At 35.6% G+C, this 24,842-nt stretch overlaps 1 protein-coding gene across 3 annotated transcripts in view; it reads left to right on the top strand.

Moving 5' to 3' along the window:
* The window catches only part of RBBP8 (RB binding protein 8, endonuclease), an 88,467-nt gene that overhangs the window by 5,551 nt on the left and 58,074 nt on the right, over positions 1-24,842 (top strand). For all 3 annotated transcript variants that reach the window (XM_021686051.2, XM_044921282.1, XM_021686052.1), the window contains 2 exons: positions 11,290-11,332; positions 19,474-19,569. In XM_021686051.2, coding sequence (XP_021541726.1) covers positions 11,290-11,332; positions 19,474-19,569 — 139 coding nt within the window. The remainder of the gene's footprint in view (positions 1-11,289; positions 11,333-19,473; positions 19,570-24,842) is intronic.

Genomic DNA, 24,842 nt, shown 5'->3' with positions numbered 1-24,842 from the left:
TAATTTTTCATCTTAACCACTTTCAGGTGTATAGTTCAGTGGTATTAAATATATTCATAAGGTTGTGCAACCATCACCACATCCATTTCCAGAGGTCTTCATCTTGTAAAACTGAAATTTTATACCTATTAAACAATAACTCCCCATTTATCTGCCTCCAGCCCTGGCAGCCACTATTCCAGTTTCTATCTCTCTGATTTTGACTACTCTAAATACCTTGGAAAAGTGGAATCACACAGTATTTATCTTTTTGTGACTGGCTCATATCGCTTAGCATAATGTCTTCAAGGTTCATCCATATTATAGCATCAGAATTATTTCTTTTTTAAGACTAAATAATATTCCATTGTATATACCGTATTTTGCTTATCCATCCATTATTGGACATTTGAATTGCTTCCATCTTTTGGCTATTGTGTATAATGTTGCTCTGAACATGGGTGTACAAGTAGTCTCTTCAGGACCCTGCTTTCAACTCTTTTGGGTATCTACCTAGAAGTGGGATTGCTGAATTATATGGTAATTATATTTTTAATTTTATATTACCATACTCAGGTGCTTGGGGGGCTCAGTCGGTTAAGCATCTGCCTTAGGCTCAGGTCGTGATCCCAGGGTCCTGGGATAGAGTCCCGTGTTGGGCTCCCTGCTCAGCGGGTAGTCTGCTTCTCCTTCTACCCTTCCCCCCCTGCTTGCGATGTCTCTCAAGAAAATAAAATCTTTAAAAAAATAAAAATAAATAAACTACCATACTCTTTTCCGTAGCAGCATTTTACATTCCCACCAGTAATGCATGAGGATTACAATTTCTCCACATTCTCACCAATACTTGTTATTTTCTGTTTTTTCTCTTTCTTTTTTTTTTAATAGGAATAGCTGTCCTAGGGGATGTAAGGTGATGCTGTGATTTTGATTTGCATTTACCCAATGATTAGTGATGTTGAACATTTTTTCATGTGCTTATTGGCCATTTGTGTATCATTGGAGAAATGTCTGTCTATTCAAGTCTTTTGCCTATGTTTTAATCAGGTTTGTTTTTTGTTATTGAGTTGTAGAAGTTCTTTATATAGTTTGAATATTAATCTTTTTTTTTAAAGATGTATTTATTTATTTGAAAGAGAGAGAATGCGCCAGGGGAGGGACAGAGGGAGAGGAAGAGAGAAGAATCTTAAGCAGACTCCCCATTGAGCGCAGAACAAGATGCGGGGCTCAATCTTAGGGCCCTGAGATCATGACCTGAGCCGAAATCAAGAGTCGGACACCCAACCAGCTGAGCCACCCAGGTGCCCCTGGATATTAACCTTTATCAGATATATAATTTGCAAATATTTTCTCCCATTCTGTGGGTTGCTTTTTCACTCTGCTTGTATGTGTGTCCTTTGATGCCCAGAACTTTTAAATTTTGATATAATCCAGTTTATCTATTTTTTTCTTTTCTTGCCTATACTTTTGGTGTCTTATCCAAGAAATCATTGCCAAATCCAATATTACTTAGCTTTTACCCTGTTTTCTTCTAAGAATTGTATAGTTCTATCTCTTATGTTTAGATCTTTCATCCATTTTCGGTTATATTTTGTATATGATGTAAGGGCCAAACTTCATTCTTTTACATGTGGGCTATCCAGTATTCCCAGCACCATTTGTCAGAAAGACAGTTTCCCCCTTGAATGGGCTTGGCACCATTGTCAAAAACCATTTGATCATACTGGGCTCTCTATTCTATTCCATTGGCCTCCACATCTGTCTTTATGTCAATACTACACTATTTTGATTACTGTAGCTTTTAGTAAGTTTTGAAATCAGGAAGTATGTGATCTCCAGTTTTGTTTTTCAAGATTGTTTCAGCTGTTTGGAGTCCCTTGAAATTCCATATGGATTTAGGACAGATTTTTCTGTTTCTGCAAAAATACTCATTGGGATTTTGATAGAGATTGAATTGAATCTATAGATCTTTTTGAGTAGTCTTTTTGACATCTTAACAATATTAAGTTTTCCAGTCCATGAACATGCCATGTCTTTCTATTTATTTATATCTTCTAATTACTTTAAGGAATATTTTGTAGTTTTCTTTGTACAAATCTTTCATGTCCTTAGTTAAGTCTGTTTCTAAGTATTTTATTCTTTTTGATGCTGCTATAAGTGGAATTGTTCTCTTCATTTTCTTTTTTTAAAGTTTGTTAATTTTTTTTTTTTTTTTGTAATCTCTACACCCAATCTGGGGCTTGAACTCACAACCCTGACATCAAGAGTCACATGCTCTTCTGACTGAGCCAGCCAGGAGCCCCTCATTTCCTTTTCTAATTTTTGTTGTTAGCTTACAAAAACACTACTGATTTCTGCGTATTGATTTTGTATCCTGCAACTTTGCTGAGAGTATTAATTGTAGGTTGTTTTTTAAATTTTTATTTATTTATTTTTTTAAAGATTTTATTTATTTATTTGACAGAGAGAGAGCACAAGCAGGGGGAGTGGCAGGCAGAGGGAGAGGGAGAAGCAGACTCCCCACTGAGCAGGGCGCCCGATGCAGGGCTTGATCCCAGGACCCTGGGATCATGACCTGAGCCGAAGACAGACACTTAACCAACTGACCCACCCAGGCGCCCTAATTGTAGTTTTTTTAATTCCTAGCTGAAGTAAACGTTAGAAGCTCTTTAATTTTTTTTATTATGGAAGGTTAGAGTTCAAGTACCTCTACTATACGTGTATCCCTTAGTGCTCTATTGGGTTCATTCTTTGATAGATTATTCTGTTTCATTAAAGCCTGCTTTCAGCAATTGGATTGCTGCTGCATTTAGGGTGTAATTTCATTTAGAAATCCAGGTATCAATTTACTTACTGTTTTATCTATTGATTTTTTTTTAAACTTAAGTTTTTTCCTAAAAACGCCAAAACACAAAGTAAAAAAAGTTAGTCCCCCAACACAAACTGGTCACCACTTTTATAATTTTTTTTTTTAAAGATTTTATTTATTTATTTGAGAGAGAGAGAACACATGAGAGGGGATAGGGTCAGAGGACGAAGCAGACTCCCTGCTGAGCAGGGAGCCTGATGCGGGACTCGATCCCGGGACTCCGGGATCATGACCTGAGCCGAAGGCAGTCGCTTAACCAACTGAGCCACCCAGGCGCCCCTATAATCTTTTTTTTTTTGAAGATTTTGTTTATTTATTAGAGCACGAGGGAGAGGGAGGGGAGGAGAGGGAGAAGCAGACTCCCCGCGGAGCAGGGAGTCCACCGAGGAGCTTGATCCCAGGACCCTGGGATCATGACTGAGCCAAAGGCAGACACTTAACTGGCTGAGCCACCCAGGCACCCCTTTATAATATTTTGTGTTTGTGTTCTCCTATGTTCTTTTCTAATTTAAAGTTTAAGTCTTTTGTTCTGTTTTGTTTAGGAAATCTTACATGTATACAAAAGGAAAGAAAATTGTATAATGAACTCATATATTCATCACTTAGCTTGAATTATCATCAATAAATGACCTGTCTTATTTTACCTGTATTCCATGTACTTCTCTATTCCTCTTTCAGTTATTTTGGAGTCTGACATAATTAATTTATAAATACTTAAGTAGTATGTATTTCCAGTAGGCTTCTTTAACCAAACAAATCCATTATCACACTAACAAAACAAATTATTAACATCTAATACCTATTAGATGATAGAGTTCAAATTTCCACAGTTATCTAAAATGTCTTTATAGTTAGTTGGTTGTTCAAGTCTTTATCTAAAAGACATTTCTGTTATATTTGATTACTATATAAGTTAATTTTTAATACAGACTTAGTTTGTGTTTCTCTTATGAGATTAAGCATCTTTGCTTAAGTTTAAGGGTAATTTATATTTCTTTTTTTATGAACTGTTACATACTTCATTGCATGTATTTTCTAGGATTGTTGGCCTTTCTCCTCTCAATTTCTGAGAGCTGTTTAGTTGACTAAGGCAGATTAGTTCACTTCAAATATTTGAAAAATTGGGAATTCAGATTTGTTGTTAGTGATAAAGAACTAATTTTAAAGTGAACTATGCTCATGGTCATATGTCCAAGGATAAATGTGAATATTTTACATTAATTATGCTCTTCATTTGACTATACTGTTTTCCCCAAAAAATCTAGTGTAAGACATTGAGGAACAATTCTGAGTTTTAATACAGACCGCCATTCATTCAGTGAGTAGTAATTGGAATGATATGATAGCAAAAATAAGCCGCATATTGGTAACCCTAATAGCAACAATGTAATCCGCTATAGGCACTACTTTTAAAACTGGGAAGGAATAAACAAAGTCTTCCAATTTCTGTTGAAGAGCAGCAATATTCTCTTTTTGGTTTATCGTACTGTGACTTTATAAGGTTTACCAATAAGAACAGCTTCAAGTTTATTCTAGGAGTGTTACTGCTGCATATTATAAAACTTATTCTTTATGACCCGGAAGTGAAGCTAATACAATATTTTGAAATAATTTAAATAGGACCAGACATACTTGAGTTCCTAGGAAGAGATAGAGAGTTGGCATTTTTGATAATTAGCATTCTGCCATCTTCAACATAAGGTTAAGTTCTTTATCCTTCAAATAATTACTTTCTGTTGTTTTATAACTGGTTTGAAGAAGATCATTAAATTTTTATTAGGCAGAGTCCCTATCTTACTCATCTTTACATCCCTGTAGGTAAAAGTGCTTGACACATAGTAAAAAATTAATAAATGGTATCTGAATGAATTGCATAGTTTATAGCTTGGTAAATGGAATATTTTTTTGAACATCAGTATTTTAAATCCCATAATATATGAAAATATCAAAATTTTATATTTTTCAAATCCTGAAATACTTTACTACTTTAAAATTTGTTTTTAGGTAATACTGTAGAAAGTTGGGAAAGGAAAAACAAATCACTGTTGTACAAGAACAACGTCTGTGCTTTTTTGTTCATTCTTTCCTAGTTTTAAAAGAAATGTGTGTAGCTTATTATATTGTTGTGATCAATGTACATAGTGTTTTATATCTGGCTTATATTTGTTATTTAATTATTTAAACTGTGCTTGCTTTTCCATGTTGTGCGTAATCATTTTAGAATTTTTATATATGCCCATTTAAAGTTTGGCCAGTTTTATTTTAAGAAACTTCTTCATGTTTCTTAGTGTTTTAGGGTCTTCAGGAGACCCCTATTTTATCATGAGGAAGAATCAAGAAAATAAATAATGCACTTTTTAATCAGAAACAACATGCCGTATTCATCAGATTATAGAACATATAAAACTCACAAATATTACATGGCGGATAATTCTTTTAAATTGTATACTCATAGCTATGCTCTAATACTCATCACACTCCCAGGAGAGTTAGTTTGTATACACTAAAAAAAGAGGAATACAGCAGTTTTTAGTATATTTAGCTAACATCCGTGTGTTTTATGAATGGTAGGTCTTAGATGTATATGTGAACTGATGAGAGAAGATAATTTCTGGTACATTGTAATACTAGATTGATCAGGGTACTTTTTCCAATTTCAAAATCATTTATAGATTCTTAAAGGTATAAATGAATGAGCACTATTAAAAAAATTAATGTTATTTTAAAATGTGTTCAGACGAGGCAAATTTGCTGAAGGCAGACTTTTTGAAACATAGTTCTTTGTCAATGTATTCCACATAGTTCCATATAAAATTAGATCTTACAACTGTGTGATAACATCAAAGACATGCCTGAAGGGTACTTAATTTTTTTTTAAAGTGGGGGATCCACTTGGAGAAACCAGCATAAGAGGCTATTTGAAAGACATCAAACATGGACTTGTCTGGACTTTGCAGGTTTTGAAGTATATATGGGAATCAAAATTGACGCATTACTTTTAAACCTTTGTGTCAGTTTAAAAAGAGAGAAAAGAAATGTTTTGAATGGTGGTACTTGAAATATATAATTTTTACTTAGATATCCAAGGAAGTCTACCCACCCATAGAAACTTACATGCATCTGAATACCCCCACTGTATCTTGAGGTTTTTTTGGCCTCATTTGACCAAAACACGGTAAAATGATAGCTAAAACATGCCATATACAAGACAATTTGTACACTGATCACAGGAATATATTAAGCTACATGCGTTTCTTTTAAAACTGGGCATGAATACATAAAGTCTCTCAACTTCAACAGCAAAATGCAGATGAGACCATTTTTGTTGGAAAATTCTGGAGACATTTGTGACAGGTTTGTTTTTTGTTTTTTGTTTTTTAAAGATTTTTATTTATTTATTGAGAGAGAGCATGAGAGGGGGAGAGTCAGAGGGAGAAGCAGACTCCCCACTGAGCAGGGAGCCCGACGTGGGACTTGATCCCGGGACTCCAGGATCATGACCTGAGCCGAAGGCAGTCGCTTAAACAACTGAGCCACCCAGGCGCCCCGTGACTGAGTTTTATATCTTTTATCTTTAGGAAAATTGTATCTTTTCATGATCGTTCACTCTAGTGTCTTAGTTCCTTTTGTGACAAATGCTGCTAGACCCCAGAATGCCACCATTTTACTAAATGGTCTCTTATTCATGCCAGGTCCTACCATCAGCATCTCATCTAATAATGTTTTGGTAAATGTGGTAATCAGTTTCTTAGAAAACTAGGCAGATTTTTCAGGACAAAATTAGACCCCTTTGAAGAAATAGGAAATTACAGGGTGCCTGACTGGCTCAGTCAGAAGAGCATGCAACTCTTTTTTTTTTTTTTTTGTCAGAGAGAGAGAGAGTACAAGCAGGGGGAATGGCAGGCAGAGGGAGAAGCAGGCTCCCCACTGAGCAAGGAGCCCAATGCGGGACTCAATTCCAGGACCCTGGGATCACGACCCGAGCCAAAGGCAGATGCTTAACAGACTGAGCCACCCAGGCGTCCCAAGAGCATGCAACTCTTGATCTCATGAGTTTGAGCCCCATGTTGGGTGTAGATATTACTAAAAAAAGAAAAAAAAAAAAGTAATAAACTAAAAAAAAAAAGAAATAGGAAACTATAGAGGTTCTAATACAACGGGATGACTACTTCTTGATTCAGTTTTGGACTATTTCATTTATTTCCTCAGATGTTTCATCAAAAATTCCTAAGATAACATTCATATTAAGACTATATAAATTAACAAAGGAATTGCATGCAATTTTGGTCCATAACATCGGTGTCATACTCACTGTTAAGAATACTGTCAGCAACTCTCAAATCTATTATTTTTCCATTTGTATTAACATCTTTAAGTTCAATCGAGTCACAAAAAGTAATTTATCCATTTTGAGATAATTAAATTTTTTTTTTTTTTAAGATTTTATTTGTCAGAGAGAGAGAGAGCACAAGCAGGGGGGGAGCGGCAGGCAGAGGGAGAAGCAGACAGAGGGAGAAGCAGACTCCCCGCTGAGCAAGGAGCCCAATGCAGGCCTCACTCCCAGGACCCCGGGATCATGACCTGAGCCGAAGGCAGATGCTTAACCGACTGAGCCATTCAGGTGTCCCTGAGATAATTAAATCTTAAGAGCAAACTAAGCATCTTATAAAATCAAGAGTTTTCACTTTGGTAACAAAATAATTTATTAGGCCCTTGCAGAAATACTAGTGGTAATATTTTGGTAGAAATTAAATTACTTGAGCTATATACATAAAGCCACTATTTGTCAAGAAAGGTGTTATTAGGCTTATTTAAAACCATAAGTAACTTGTTTTAAAGTGACAGTACGTACACTCTGTATGGGTTGTTCGGGGTAGAGAACTAAAGTAAAAAAATTAACATAGCAGTGATTTTTATTTTGTTTGTAATGAATTCTTGCCTCATTTCTGCGCATATGGGCCCTTAATTGTTTCATTTCCTCCAATATGTTTGCCAGTGTAGGGTTAATTTGTAGTACAGCGCTTACTTAGTCTTGTGAATGCTGTTTCCTCAATAGGTATCTCAGGTTGCCAGTGTTACAATCCCAAATGCTTTGCTGAACAGACTGCCTGTTCATACAGGAGCTGCATTGTTGTATAGCCTCATTCCTTCCGATGGGTGTGGAGCAGGATTAAAGCACACTTTATAGGGGTTCTAATTGTAGATGCCTAATTGACTTGATGAATAGCAAATGCTAAAATTTAAACACACACACATACACATACACACATAAACCTGTTTAAGGGCTGATCTGCGTGACAGAACAAATGCCTCACAGGTGTTGAATGCTTATAAGATAAAAGAGTACTCTTTTCATATTTCCCAAGAATTCTCTTTTGATGTTTATATGGATTTTCTATCTCATTGTTTCTTTTCTTAAAATGGTCATGGCAAGAATCCATTTCATGTTTGGCTACACTGAATTTTAGAAGTCAGCTAAAATTAAAAATAAAATCTATCAATGAGTAAATTTTCACACACTTTGGGAAGAAAAGAGAGTGAAAAACTGCTGACTTTAGTCTTTAGCCTAGTCAGGTCATAAGTTCTTTTCTTAATTCTTCAGGAATGATTTGATGCTTTACTAAGTACCTTCAAGTTCTCATGAGTTTGTTGTTAACCTGAATTTGACGGATGGAAAAGATTAAAAAAAAAAATCATAGAAGTTTTAATTCTTAACATTAAAATATTTTCCTTTATTATGTTTTATATTTTAACAGTTTCCCAACTCTTAGGGCAGATATTTTTCCATAAATTTTTCTTAGCTTTTTATTTTGAGCTTATTGTAGGTTCACATGAAATTGTAAGAAATAAGACAAAGAACTGTCCTGTACTCTTTACCCAGTTTCCCACGATGGTAGCATACTTTATAGCTGTAGTACCATAGCACAACCAAGAAATGGACATAGATACAACTGATCAACCTTATTCAGATTCCTCTTATTTTATATGCACTCACTTGTAAATGTGTGCACGGTGTTTTCTATGCAGTGTAATCACGTAGATTCCTGTGACTACCGCCAAAGATCCCTTACACCAGTTTCTTAAGTTCCTGACCCCCTTTCTACCACCCCAGCCCTCCAATTTGTGGCTACCCATAATCTGTTCTTTATAATTTTTTCCTTTCAAGAATGTTATGTAAGTAGAATCACATAGGATGTACTCTTTGAGATTGACTTTTTTTTCAGCCAGCATAATTTCCTTGGAAACCATCCAAGTTGTTGCATATATCAATAGTCCATTCCTTTTTATTGCTGAATAGTGCATGTGCTATGAGTATGCACCAGTTTTTTTTTTTCTTTTTAACAGTTCACCTGTTGAAGGACACATGGGTTGTTTCTAGTTTTTGGCTATTATGAATAAAGCTGCTGTGAACATTTGATTATAACTGTTTTCACTATTCATAATACTTGTTTATTCAAATTTTAGGCTGTAAAAATAAGGGTAAAATTGTATCATACCAGGGCACCTGGGTGGCTCAGTCAGTTAAGCAACTGCCTTCGGCTCAGGTCATGATCCCGGAGTCCCGGGATCGAGTCCCGCATCGGGCTCCCGGCTCGGCGGGGAGCCTGCTTCTCCCTCTGACCCTCTTCCCTCTCATGCTATCTCTCATTCTCTCTCTCTCAAATAAATAAAATCTTTAAAAAAAAAAATTGTATCATACCAGTTGGACATTTCCTAGAGGTGAAACTTGAGAAATAGGGCCAAAGTCTAATGCAAAAAAATTGTCCAGGGCCTTTATTTTTCTATAACATCTAGATTTCCTGGCAACACATCATTACTACTTGGTGTAATAAGAAGAAGTGACTTTCCCTTCAGTATTTATATGACTTTTAACCTTCAGCACCATGGAGGGGGATTGGTGGGGAAATGTATAAGTTTTTTAAAACTTTTATTTGTCTAAATGATATTGTTCAGAAGCTTGTCCTAAATTAAACCGATAATGAAAAGTCCTGTTCTTAAAAATGACAAATTTATTAATGTTTCTATATATATTACATGGAAAGCTTTTCGAAATGTGTAACTTATTAGAATCGATAAACTACCAAAGGCAAATATTAAACCTTTGGTTTTTCAAAAATTAGTTAATACCTATTTATTGGGGACTAAACCTACCCCAAATAAAAGAAATTCTTGAGTAGATATAGAACTTCAAAACTTGCTAAGCGTTATTTTTAAAAGTAAAATAAAATATCCACAATTGAGAAAATTGTAGAAAAGTAAAAAAGATTGATTTAGGAATCAAAAAAAGAAGCTTTCCTCCCTTTGTGATAATCTTATTGCAGAAAATAGAGATCACAGAGAAAATAGAAAACTAAATAGTTTAGTGTTGCTAAATAGACATTTCTTTTTACTTAATGATCTTAATAACTGTATTATTCTAAAAAACAAGTGTTTATATCATATTTCACTTAAACATATCCCTATTTTAAGCAGTTTTATTGCTGTAAATTGTTCAGTATTCTTTGTGACTCTGAGTTTCTCTATGGTTTGGATTATATTCTTAGGTTAGAATCCAAGAAATGAGATCTTGATGAAAGAGTCCTATTACATGTTTCTAAATTACTTTCCAAAAGAATTGTATCAGTTTGTAATATCTCCAGCAAAGTATAGGAATATAGTTTTAAAACACTTTTATCAACATATTGGGTGTTACAATCTTCATAATTTTACTAAGTAATTGTTTTGGTTTGAATTTATAGTTAGTTGCTAGTAATGTTGGATAGATTTTCATATTTGTTTAATGACTCTTTCTCCTTTTGTTAATTATTGTTTCTAAAAATTAGAAATGTCATCCTATTTTGTTCATATCCTTCCTTGCAGTTTCAATGCCCTTCAGCCTTTCTTCATTATAACTACCTGAATTCCATAGGCAGTGGTCTTCTCTTATGTTTCGTGTCAGACTCAATTAAAATTAAAAATACATATAACCGCGATCTTGAGTGTCCTTTGTTAAGTACTTTAGCATTAGCAGTTTTGCTCCTCGTCCCAAGACTTCCTGCTGTAATCTATTTTAATCCCAAAAGATTTGAGCCTACATAAGCACAATTGCTATTAGCAAATGCATAGGCTATGTCAGAACATAGACCTTCGTTTATAGTGAACCTCTAATTATATGCTTGCCCCTGCTATTATAAAGGAAGTAACTCACTTCAGGTAGAGAAAATTTTATTCTACTTAGCTGTCACAGACTAAAAGCAGTAATGTTGCAGATATACTTTTGTGACCTCAGGGTACAAGTAAGGGAAATACACTCTCCAAACTAATGGCACCTGGCTCATTATTCAGAGCCGAGAGTCGAGTGACTTAATAGTGTAGCATTAGACTCATAAACTCAGATCAACTGCTTTAGAGATGGTAAATGTATAAATAAAATACTGTGGGTTTTTTTTTTTCTTTTTCAGGTTTACAAGTAAAAGTAACCAAACTGAAAAAGGAACGAATTTTGTAAGTATTAGTATATAACACTGATTTCTTATTTTTAAAGTAATTGATACTGATGTCCTATTTGACCTCAGTGTCTTATTTATAAGAAATTAGCTTTACAGCATGGACCTTAGTTGACAACGAGTTTTTCAGAATTCTAAGGTAAAAAGACTAACTTAATTTTGAGTATATCCTTAGTTAATATTTGCTTGTTTTACATTTTAATGTAATTTTTATACGTGCACACATATAAATGGATGTATATGTATATATAATTTTTTTTCCATAAAGTATTAAGATGAGAACTGGTCTATACATTCATTTTGATCTGTTAATATCATTCTTTTCTCAGCTGTGATTAACACCTGGAATTTAAGATATTGCAAGAGGGGAACAGAATAATTCTGTGATTTCTGAACTGATATAAGAAATGGGAACAAATGAGACCCCTTTATTTAACCAGTTTGAAATTACCAAAGGTTCCCCTGAATTATTTTGGTTATTTTTTTTTTTTTGAAAGATTTTATTTATTTATTTGACAGAGACACAGCAAGAGAGGGAACACAAGCAGGGGGAGTGGGAGAGGAAGAAGCAGGCTTCCCACTGAGCAGGTAGCCCGATGCGGGGCTCGATCCCAGGACACTGGGATCGTGACCTGAGCCAAAGGCAGACGCTTAACGACTGAGCCACCCAGGCGCCCCTTATTCTGGTTATTAAGCCTAGAATCAGATCTGATTTTCTAAGTCAGAAGCAGATTTTATCCATGGTTCTTTAGGGCTTCCACATATAGGAATCTGAAGCAGATGGCATCATAGAATATTATTGCTCATAACAAAAATTAATATCATTGTGACTAATAACCGCATTTGCATTATGGTATATACATACCAGTGGGCCTCAGTTACTTCATATTTCTAAAGCTTCCAGGGCTCTAACCAGAAGCTGGAATTAATAGCCACCCATCAAAACACACCCAGTTGTTTTTCTCCATTATAATCTGAAAATGAAAATTGGAAAGTTTTCTTTCACACCAATCATGTATGGGAAATTACTTAGATTCAAAAATATAAAATCATAAATTTTTAAAACAGGGTTTTTTTGAAGAATGATTTTATGATGCTATTTAATTAGCAACACTTTTAAGTGCTTCGTATTATTGAGAGTGTACATATTCCTGCCTTACAGGTGTCATTTTAAATATCCTAACCATAGAATAATCCATTTCTCTGTTTCTTATGTTTACTTCCTGCAGTTGAGAGATGTTTCTTAACTTAGAAATTAAGCCTTTTCTGAATAGTACACTTAGGGTGTGTATCTTATTAGTTAGGATTTTGCAGAGTTCTCAAAGTATCTCCCCATGAGATAATTTCTAATTACAAAGGGCAAAATTATAATATTACAGCAGAGAAACCAGGCAGAATGCATCTCAGTTAAACTACCAAAGTTAACTAGAAATCAGATGTGTCAGTCTCACGTACCTCCTGATTTGATGCACTAAGAAGAGCACAACATTACTCCTATAGTATTCTTACCAAAAATGCATAGCTCATATTTTATCATGGGGAAACATAAAAAAACCCAAGTTGAAGGACAGTCAAAGTAATTGGCCAGTACTTTTCAAAGATGTCAAGATTGTGAAAGACAAAGAAAGATGGACAGACTATCACAGGTGGAAGGAGACATGACATTAAATGCAATGTAGGGTCCTGGATTAGATCCTGGACCAGAAAAATGACATTAGAGGGACAATTGGAAAGATTTGAATAAGGTCTGTAGATTAGTTAACAGTATTGTATCAGGGGCGCCTGGGTGGCTCAGTCGTTGACCATCTTCCTTTGGCTTAGGTCATGATCCTAGGGTCCTGGGATCGAGTCCCACATTGTGCTCCCTGCTCAGGGGGGAGCCTGCTTCTCCCTCTCCTGCTCCCCCTGCTTGTGTTCCTTCTCTCGCTGTCTCTGTCTCTGTCAAATAAATAAATAAAATCTTTAAAAAAATTTTTTTAAAAAACAGTATTGTATCAATGTTCATTTCTTGATGTTCACAGTTGTATTATGGTTATGCAAGAAGTTAACATTTTGAGAAGTTGAGTGATAGATATACAGGTACTCTGTTCTCTGTTTATAACTTGTTTATAATAAATCTGAAATTATTTTAAGATGAAACATTTAAAAAATGAAAAAAAATTAACATTCATCCCCTGAGTCTAGAGAGATCAGCTTCTCTTCAAGCAGCTGTTGGATATTGAAGAAATTCAATATTCTTTTAGCAAGGAATGAGAAAGAAATGGTTGTTGGATAGGTGACCAAAAATGTCACTAGTTAGACTAGTCCTACTCCTACAGTTCAGAGTGAACTGCAGCTCTTAGGGCATGATTTCCTTTTATGGCACAAATTACCTTTTGTTTCTGTGGGCAATAGGGATTTCAGAAACTCGCCAGCCTTTTAATGTACTTTAATTTGTATTGATGGTATCACCTTATGTTTATGTATGTCAGAATTATCTGCATAGTTGCAGAAGAAAACTCTATATGTAAATTCCTATGATAAGAGTTATTCCAAAAATATTGAAACTGTGTCAGTTGGATGAGAAAAACAGGATCATTTTCTTGGTTAATAAGTAAAATTTCTCTTTTTTAATCCACTTGAAACCAAAAAGGCGAAACATCTTTGTTTTACTTAGGAATAAATACACTTCTTTTCAATGATGAAAGTATTTTGAGTCATTTGAAATTTAAAATTATGAAGTGTATTTGTTCTGTTGTTTTCGTCTTCTTTTTTATTTATAGCCCAGCTAGTGTTGGTTGCTACAAACATTGCTAATCAGAAGATAAGTACCATACCAAACTTATTGCCTCTGGCCTTTTTTTTTTTTTTTCTGAGAGAGAGTGAGAGCGTGCGGGCATGAGCGGGCATGAGCACACAGGCAGTGCATGAGCAGGGGGTGGGGCAGGGGGAGAGGGAGAGAGAGCATTTTAAGCAGGTTCCACCTCACGGTGGAGCCCAACTCTGAACTTGATCTCACCACCCTGAAATCATGACCTGAGCTGAAATCGAGTGAGATGCTTAACTGACTGAGCCACCCAGGCGCCCCACCTCTGCTTTTCCAATACCAAAAGTGTAATGTTTCAGAGTCGATTAGTAGTTAGACAGTGAGTTCTTTATATTGTGCCTTGGTCCCGTGTTGATTAATGATCTTGTTAATGCTGGATTAACAACCATTGATTAGAATGACATCCTTTAATCAAAATGTTGGTCACTTTTAAGAAGCAGTACTGAGGGGCGCCTGGGTGGCTCAGTCAGTTAAGCGTCTGCCTTCAGCTCAGGTCATGATCCCCGGGTCCTGGGATTGAGCCCTGAGTCAGGCTCCCTGCTCAACGGGGAGTCTGCTTCTTCCTCTGCCTGCTGTTCCCCCTGCTTGTGCTCTCTCGCTCTGTCAAATAAATAAATAAAATCTTAAAAAAAAAAAATAAGCAGTACTGAAACCCAGAAATTACCGTATTTGCTATTTGATTGCACATTTTAAATTTCATTCACTGCGTGTTTTTAAAGGAATTTAGTTTTATTAAAATGGATTCTTCATGTAGGCCTAGGGATTCTATTTTCTAAAATAGTACTATTTTAAATGATAGATTTATAACTACAAAGTAGTATTTCCTCTTAGCTTGAATCAGATTTCCCTGCAACTGAATGATGACACATAATTAGAAGCAATCTAGATTTGCTTATCACGAATGTACTTTTTTATTACAGACTTTTTACACAGAATGTATTTCTCTATACCTATAACCAGCCACATGAAAAACTTCTTAAATTTGTAAATGACTGCCGAATTTTACTTTCTCAAAAATCATCTATAACACTTTTGAATTTTGTTTTAAGGTTTTATTTATTTATTTGAGAGAGAAAGAAAGAGAGAACGAGCAGGGGGGAGAGGGAGAGGGAAAAGCAGACTCCCTTCTGAGCAGGGAGTCTGATGCAGGACTAGGTCCCAGGATCCTGGGATCATGACCTGAGTCGAAGGCAGATGGTTAACTGGCTGAGCCACCCAGGCGCCCCACACTTTTGAATTTTAAAGAATGGAAACCCAGCTGGTTTTTCACTAGCTGATAATAATGCCTTACTTCACTTGTAGTTTACAGAGTCATTTGATCCTTTTAGCAACCTTATAACATATATATATATTGTGATTGCTTTGTACCTGTGTACATCAGGTAGCTTGGGGTTATACATTTTGGAAGCACAGGTAAGTAACTGAATTCCCTTTATTTTTACTGCCTATATTACCATAATCCCCCTATCTCAGTATATTTTACAGTATACAGTTAGAGTGTAAGAAAAGTCAAGATGTCTTGTTTCCATATTGTTAGAATAGCTGTATTTATAAGGTCAGGATTCCCTATCTTTAGGGAAGAAGTAATTAGAAGAGGAGTCAATAATTACACCATATTTTGTCCATTACTTGGTTGTTTCAGGCCTGCGTTTTGATGATAGTTGTCTCTACACATGGTTAATGCTTTTCTCTTACGTAAATTCATTTATAAAATTAAACATGTAAAAACGTTGACAACTGAATATTATGAGATTGTTTTGAAAAGTTATACTTAAGCTGGGTCCACCTGATTGTTTTTACCTGCTTGTGAACATGGACTACATCTGTTTTTGCCAATGTATATCCATTACTTACCAACCGATTGACTGTCTTAATGGCCAATTAGTGAATCTGAGCATCCTATTTATTTGCCTTTCTTTAAAGAAAAATAGTAACTACTTTAATTTCCACTTAGGAAATATAAAGATAACATTTACCATATTTAGCCATCCAGCTTTATAATAATCAAGATAATTCCCTTTAAAGCTGCCAAGAAGTTTAAAAATTCTAAAGTATAAACTACCCACCTACAAATAAACCCTTCTAAGTTTTTTTTTTTTTTTAAGATTTTATTTATTTGAGAGAAAGCACGAGCAGGGGAAAGGGGCAGAGGCAGAATGAGAAGCGGGCTCCCCTCTCGATCCGAGGACTCCGGGATCATGACCTGAACTGAAGGTAGACACTTAACCAACTGAACCACTCATGTGCCCCTTAAATTATTTTTGAAATTAAGAAATTTTAAAAACTAAAAAAAAAATCCTGCAGTTGTGCAGGACTGTTCTCGTACTTTTAATTCCTTATAAAAAATAAAGTTTATGGAGAGTATAACTTGAACACATATAATTTTCTCCATTTTCTTTATTCATAGTGGTACCTATGTCTCTCACTACAGTGCTCCTCTGTCCCTCCAGTATATGACATTGATTTTAAAGTAATGAGAAGACTGGCATATATAGTATATGGGTTTGTTATCTATCATTTTACAGTTACATTTTCATATACAAAATTTACCCACTTTTACATGCCAGTTATTATTTACATGCCATTTATTTAAAATGTTCATTTACCAGGGCACCTGGGTGGTTCAGTTGGTTGGGCATCTGCCTTTGGCTCGGGTCATGATCCTGGAGTCCTGGAATTGAGCCCTGTGTCTGGCTCCCCGCTCAGTGGAGAGCCTGTTTCTCCCTCTGCCCCTCACCCCCACTCATTGCTCTCTCTCTCTCTTTCTCTCTCAAATAAATAAATAAAACTTTAAAAAAAATAAGATGTTCATTTACCTCAGAAAGACAGAAAGCTACCTACTAGGAAAATGATATGAGTCTCCAATAAAATGCTGCCTATGGGATGGATACATTGAGCTTATTTTAGATAGGTGAGGTTGGTTATTTGTTTTTGTTTTGTTTTGTTGTTTAAAGATTTTATTTATTTAAGAGAGAGAGAGAGAATGAGCTGGGGGGTGGTTGGGGAGAGGGAGAAACAGACTCCCCTCTGAGCAAGAAGTCCACTGCGGATCTCGGTCCCAAGACCCTGGGATCATGACCTGAGCCAAAGGCAGACTGTTAACTGACTGAACCACCCAGGCACCTGAGGTTGGTTATTTGTATAGTAGTAACTAACTTCCTTTGGATGACCAAGGTAGAGCTATCTTACAATATATTTCACTTTAATTTTTTTGAAAGTGCATGACTGTTTTTTGTATCACTTAGAATTCATTATTTTGCTTTCTTAAGGAATTTGTTAAATTATTCCTGTAATTAGTAGAACCCCGTTATGTTTACCACTGAGTTGACATGAATATTTTGTTAAGTAATTAAGGTTAGTTTTAATTTGAACTTAGGCCATCAGTCTATTTGGTTTTAAAACAAATTCTGTTATGTTCTGAATCATTCTAAATAGACAGGAATAGAATATGTAGATGTAGGATAATCAGACATAACACTACTATTACAGAGTTTTCTCTTTTGTTCATAATTTAAGAAAAAACATTTTGCTATGAACTTTTCATTCCTTTAGAGAGAGAGAGAGAGAGTGTGTATGTGTGTGTGTTTGTGTGTGTGTAATTCTTCAATATATGACCTGGAATGTAATATTTGATTGTTATATTTTTATGATACAGATTAGTTAGATTAAATAATAAATTCAAATGGGTGCTGGCAGCTAACAATCTGTTAATTTAGAAAATGTGTTCAGGGCGCCTGGGTGGCTCAGTCGGTTGGGCGACTGCCTTCGGCTTGGGTCATGGTCCTGGAGTCCTGGGATCGAGTCCCGCGTCGGGCTCCCTGCTCAGCGGGGAGTCTGCTTCTCCCTCTCACCCTCCTCCCTCTCGTGCTCTCTGTCTCTCATTCTCTCTCGCAAATAAGTAAATAAAATCTTAAAAAAAAAAAAAAAAAAAAAGAAAATGTGTTCAATTTTTCCCCCAAATTTAGATAATTCTTAATTTGGTTATATTTGTTTGCAAAGTGGGATCAATGAAAGCTTGGTACTGCCTCTGAATTAAATATATTTCTAGAAGTATTAGACAATCTTTTCTTTAATTAAGTGAGAAACAGCCAAATTAATGAGTTTCAGCTATCACTATATTATTTCCAAAATTTCAAATATCTACATACACTACAGAACTATATGCAGTAGGCTGTTACTCTTCGATGTATTGATTTTTCATTTTTCATTCAATATCAATTATTCTACCAGTATGTACAAAGTACCCTCTATTTTGGGTATCTGACATTTTTACTTAGTTGTTTAACTGTTTTGCTGCCAGTGATATTACATTCTAGCCGTTTTGACCAATCGTTTTGACATCTACTTTTTGTAGTGGACTAGTTTGCCATTTGATATTTTAGACCCTTGAGGGGACTGGGGAAGATGTTTCAATCACAGTATTATCTTTTTCATCTTCAAGACCATAGAGAAAATCCCAGTCAAATTTCTAATGGGTTTTCTTAGAATTAAATTATATGCATACTTTATATAATAATGTGATTTTTAAAAATATGGTGGAGGGGTAGAATATGACACTACCTTGGAAAGTAATCAGGTAATCTACTAGAAGAAAATTTTAGATGTCTTTGTTTTTTCTTGACTATAAAATCACGATGATAAGCACTTAAATAGAACTTACTAAGTCCTTGTACTGTTCTGCATGCTATACATACGTTAGTGTTTAGTCCTTGCAAATGTCTTATTAGAAAGGTATTAATGTATCCACATTTTTTGAGGCACAAAGGGTTAGGTGACTTGCACTAGGTCACACAGCTGATAACTGAGAGCTGAGATTCAAACCTAGGTGTTAGGATATAGGGTTCATGTGCTTCCACTCCACTATTAGCTCTGGCTTAAAAGTCATATCAAATAAGTTTAGGCAATACAGAAATTAATAAGATAGAAAGTATAAATCTCCCATAGTTGGACTAGAGATGAGTGGAGGTATCTGTTACTTACATTAACAAATGTAGACAAAATAATAAAAAACGATTTTAATAGCTTTTTTGACAACATTGAGTCAATAATGGCATCAGAATCCACTCCTTCCTTTGTGTTCCAGCATCGTATAATGAATGCCTGGTGCTTAGAACAATACCTTCATAGTACATAAAATACTACAGAACAAATTGTAGTATAATTTGAACTGTGATTGACAAGATATATAAACTATACCTTTGAAGTTATTTATTTTAATACAAGAAATACATGTTATGGTTGAGACCATACTTTGTGGTTCTTATAGTAGAATTATCCTGTTGTGATGATTATCCTATGAAGATTTTTTAAAAAACTTATTTCTTGACTTTTAGAGACGCACAGAGACTAGAGGAATTCTTCACCAAAAATCAACAGCTGAGAGAGCAACAGAAAGTCCTCCATGAAACCATTAAAGTTTTAGAAGATCGGTGAGTCTGGTTCTTGGGTATTCTTGAGTAAGAGGTGATTTCCCCCCTTCATAGAACATTGGTTTTAGTTTATAAACAGTTCTGGGACTAAAAGTGCCCTTTCCCAACCTGATGTCAACTTTGGATAAATACTTTATGAAATTAAGGATATACACTTACAAATTTGTTTTTTATTAATTACAGCAATCTCATCAATTTACCCTTTAAATAATATTTCTTTATCTGGTGTTTGATACAGGACGAGCTTAAGAATAGCTCTAATTAATTAGAATTAATGTTCTAATTCATTTGATGCCTGAATTCCATTTTTACATCTAAGTAGGTGGAACCTGCTTCACAATTCCCTATTTGTCTTCATATTTCTGCCTTTTTCCCCTGCATATTTCTCTATTTGCAGGCAGTCTAGGGATTCTAATTTATGAATATTTCTAAGATAATGCCTATCACTTACTTTACTTCCACTTACATACTTTATTTCTCACTTCTATGAGATTAACACCCTAGATTTAGAAAAGACTTACAGGATTTGCTATATACCCGTCTGAACTGTAAGTGCTATTTAAGACCTTGAATTACCTATAACAAATAATGTTTCTTGCATTTACAGTTAACAATTTTCTTTTTGTTATTATTTTATGTATGTTACAGAAGGGCTGGTGGTTTGAGTTTGCCACTGTACTTTAGTGGTGGAATAATCTACTCTGAACCTGTGCAAACTACAGTTGTATACCTGTCTTCCACAACTGCTGTCCCAGAGGATGCACATTTACTGGAATAGGCAGCCTGTTGTGGAGTAAAGCTCCATATGCCTCAGAATCATAGCTGTACCTTTGAATTTCAAGCTTATACTGTGCCCTTAATTCAGATTCATAAATATTTGAGTCCTTACTACGATCTAGGTGTTGCTGTTAGGTGCTAGGGATAATACTATCCCTAGTATGAGCTGATATTTAATTTTCAAAGGTTTGGAAAAGTGAGTCATATAAATAAGATGATTTCAGATTGTAAGTGCTATGAAGAAGTACAATTGAATGATGTAAGTAAGTGACCACAGACATTGATTGGGAAGTGAAGGGATGGGTGTCAGGGATGGCCTTTCTGAGGAGGTGCCATTTGAACCAAGACCTGAATGATACAGATAAGAGCTAGTCACTTGAAGAACTGGAGATAAAAATAGAACAGACAAATGCAAAAGTTTTAGGTAGAAATAAGTTTTGAAATATTTGAAGAATAGGAAGTCCACTGTGGTTCTAACTTAATGAATAGGAGGATGAATTATAGGAGATAAGATTGGAAAGGTGGGAGTAACTAGATTATGTAGGATCATAGGCAAAAAGTTTGGATTTTAATTGCAATGGGAAGCAATTGGAGGGTTTAAGCAGGGAAATTACAAAGGGATATGAGCAGGTATTGACAGCATCTGTTATATCCACATGGAGATGTCAAGTAGTTAGTTGTATATGTGGGTCTGAAACTAGAGAGATTAGAGCTAGAGAAAAGAATTTGAAGGTCATCATCTGCATATGAATGGCATTTAAAACATAGGGGCACCTGGGTGGCTTAGTCATTGGGCGTCTGCCTTTGGCTGGGTCATGATCCCTGGGTCCTGGGATAGAGCCCCACATCGGGCTCCCTGCTCCACGGGAGGCCTGCTTCTCCCTCTCCCACTCCCCCTGCTTGTGTTCCCATTCTCTCTCTGTGTGTCTCTCTCTCTGTGTCAAATAAATAAATAAAATCTTTAAAAAAAATAAAAAACTAAAACCTAGAGACTGGATAAGAGATCTAGGACATCTTAAAGTGTATTGGAAGAGGTGTTAGGGCTGAATCCTTGGATATACTAATTAAGGTTTAATGAAGAATAAGGACCCAGCCAACAAAAAATAAATTGTGAAAGAAAAATTATTACGGGGGCACCTGGGTGGCTCAGTCGTTAAGCGTCTGCCTTCAGCTCAGGTCATGATCCCAGGGTCCTGGGATCGAGCCCTGCATCGGGCTCCCCGCTCCGTGGGAAGCCTGCTTCTCCCTCTCCCACTCCCCCTGCTTGTGTTCCCTCTCTCGCTGTGTCTCTCTCTGTCAAATAAATAAATAAAATTTAAAAAAAAAGAAAAAAAATTATTACGGGTGGAAGAAAAGCCAAGAATATATGACATGACATAAGGGCTACTTTGAAGATTAAATGAGATTAATACAAGTAAAAGTACATAATAGGGATTTTTAAAAACTTAGAGTATCCCTCCTAACTGGTGACTGTGATTCCAGCCACTTGCACTCCAGTCTGCACTGTGTGTCATAGCCAGACCCAGTCTCTCTCTAGCTGAGGTATCAGGAAGCTAGAAAGGCATTTGTCCCCTTTACTCTTCCCCAGTCCAGGATCAAAAAGGAAATCATCAGCTACTCTTCTCTTGGTACGGTGAGGCATTTCCTTGTTTTCTCTGGATATGTAGTGGAGCATTTGGGAGGAATGGTGGAGAGAGAGCACATCTTAGGCTTTAACTCTCCAGCGATTGATATGTATTGAGGGCTCCTCTGTACCCAGACATCTAACACCCAATCTTCACACTAATGCTGTGAGGTAGATGGTAAAACCATTTTACATGTGAGGAAACTGACTGGCAAAGATTTAAAAAACCTTCCCTAGATCACAGTTAATGGATAATTAGGTTAAATTTGACCTTACAAACCCCCCAGTTTCTGTTTCCCTGCAGCCTTGTCTGTATGTTGTCTTAATTTTGTAAATGTTATGTAAATGACTGATCATCTCAAAGTATTTGTACTTGACCTAAAGTTACCGAAACAGATACTCTGAAATATTAACTCCCCAGCATTGTCCATTTTCTAGTTTGGCTTTTTTGGGAAGTTTTGTTTTTTGTTATTTCTCTTTTAAATTGCTACTATGTTCTGCCTTTAAATGTGTAAGTAGATAACATTTGGTAAAGTTCTGCCTTATTTAAAATTTCATTTTAGTTTTATATTGTATGAGAATGATATCTAGAGCAAGCTTTAAAAATCTATAAAAATTAATGTTTTGCTAAGACCCTTAAAAAGCAAAGTGTGTTTTGTTAAAATTTCTAAACAGTAATTCTGAAACTTGCTGCTTACACTTCATAGAATGAAACAATTTTTATTTTTATGCTAACGTGAAAACATCTTGAGATGTTTAGATGAGAGGAATTACTCTGTAAAGGTAAATTAGATAATAAAAAGTTATAATTTTATGTGGCTGCTTTATGTTCTACTACTGCTATTATTGTAACAGACTTTCCTTAAAGGAAACAAAGTATTTCACTAAATCTAAGAAATAGTCACTGTTTGGAGAAGTAGATAGAATGCATTAAAAAAAATCTGAACGAAGCAGTTAAACTATGATTGTCTAATAGATTTTAATATTTTTAAAAGCATTTTTGGCAGTCATAGGAAACTCATATTTCATCTGTAACTGAAAAGGAAAATTTGTACTCATAATCAAAGGATTTATGGTTGTGCAACTATTTTCAAATACTGGACTAAATGTCTTCTTTTTGTCCTACTCATAGGTTTGAATTTAAATATATTCTTCGGGAGACCTTCTCTGACTTTTTAGACTGGGTTTACTTTCATAGTACCCCGTATTTCCACTGTCATGATGTGAATCATATTTTGCCATAATTACTTTTTTATTGCCTCTCTTTTTCTAATACATTGTAAACTCTTTAAAAGAAAAGGTACTATCTTGGCCACTGTTGTGTTTCAGTACTCATTGAAGGTGTTCAGTAAACCCTTTTGAATGAAAATGAATAAATTTGAGGAAATCTTTTTGGGGTATAGCAAACAATTGAGCATACTTGTTAATCTGGTAAGTTTTCCAGTTGCAAAATGAAAGGTTTTACTTCTTCATCCCTATGAACAAACTGGAATTAACTCACAATGTGTCTTGTTTTCTGAACTTACAACTAGAATTACTCTTCTTTCCCTGTTACCTGTATATAGCGACTGAAATTGCATTCCTTCTCCTGTGAAATTGAGGCTGTTTCTTTCTCTGATCGCATCAGTGGAAAATAGGCAAGAGGAAAGCAGTGGAACCTTGCTGATGGAAATAGGAGCTAGCATTTTTTCTCACATCCATTTAAATTTAAACTAGGATCTGGGAGCAATCAAGAGTTGACTCTTTTCCACAGATACTGTTATCAAGAATGGCAGTTAACTGGAGAAAACTAGAAGTAATAAACAAGCTAGGGAATATTGTTTCACTTTATAACTGTCTATATCAGTGGCATTTTTGAACTTGGAAACTAGGGGTTCCAAGGGATTGTTTTTGATGATACGTCATGACATTTTAATGTATTAGATTTGATTTCTTAGAAACAATAGTGTTGGGCACCTGGGTGGCTCAGTCGTTAAGCGTCTGCCTTCAGCTAAGGTCATGATCCCAGCGTCCTGGGATCAAGTCCCACATCGGGCTCCCTGCTCAGCGGGAAACCTCCTTCTCCCTCTCCCACTCCCCCTGCTTGTGTTCCCTCTCCCACTGTCTCTTTGTCAAAAAATAAATAAAATCTTAAAAACAAGAAAAAAAGAAAAAATAGTATTCAGTTTTACTGACAAACTGACTAGTAGAATGACATTGAAATAATTCATTAGAATTGTTTGATGCCATTTACCTCCTTCAGTGTTTTTCAATGACTTTTCTTTTTCTGTTTTTTTTAATTTTTATTTATTTTCTAAGTAACCTCTACACCCAATGTGGGGCTTGAACTCACAACGCTGAGATCAAGAGTCACATGCTCTACTGACTGAGCCAGCCAGGCACCCCTTCAGTGACTTTTCAATGTCATGTTCTCTTCGGTCTTTATGGCTTAGTAATTCTGTGTCTAAATTATTTACCGCAGTCGGGTCAACTATTTGAATGTTTATTACATGGGTCCTAAGCTATTAATTAGAGCAAATCTTAAAAGAGGAACGTAAATACGAAATGTCAGGTACTTTAAGCAAATAGTTAAAATTGAGTTGCCTCTTATAACAGTTTAATAGTGTCTTGGTTTTGGAATAGTTTACAGAGGCTTATTTCCTTTGGAATTTTACTTTTTTTTTTTTAAGATTTATTTATTTATTTATTTATATGACAGAGAGACAGCAAGAGAGGGAGCACAAGCAGGGGGCGTGGGAGAGGGAGAAGCAGGCTTCCTGCTGAGCAGGGAGCCCGATGCGGGGCTCGATCCCAGGACCCTGGGATCATGACCTGAGCCGAAGGCAGACGCTGAACAACTGAGCCACCCAGGCGCCCCTCCTTTATAATTTTA

The sequence above is a fragment of the Neomonachus schauinslandi genome, chromosome 14, assembly GCF_002201575.2.
Source record: "Neomonachus schauinslandi chromosome 14, ASM220157v2, whole genome shotgun sequence".
NCBI lineage: Eukaryota > Metazoa > Chordata > Mammalia > Carnivora > Phocidae > Neomonachus > Neomonachus schauinslandi.
This window is presented reverse-complemented; position numbering and strand designations above follow the sequence as displayed.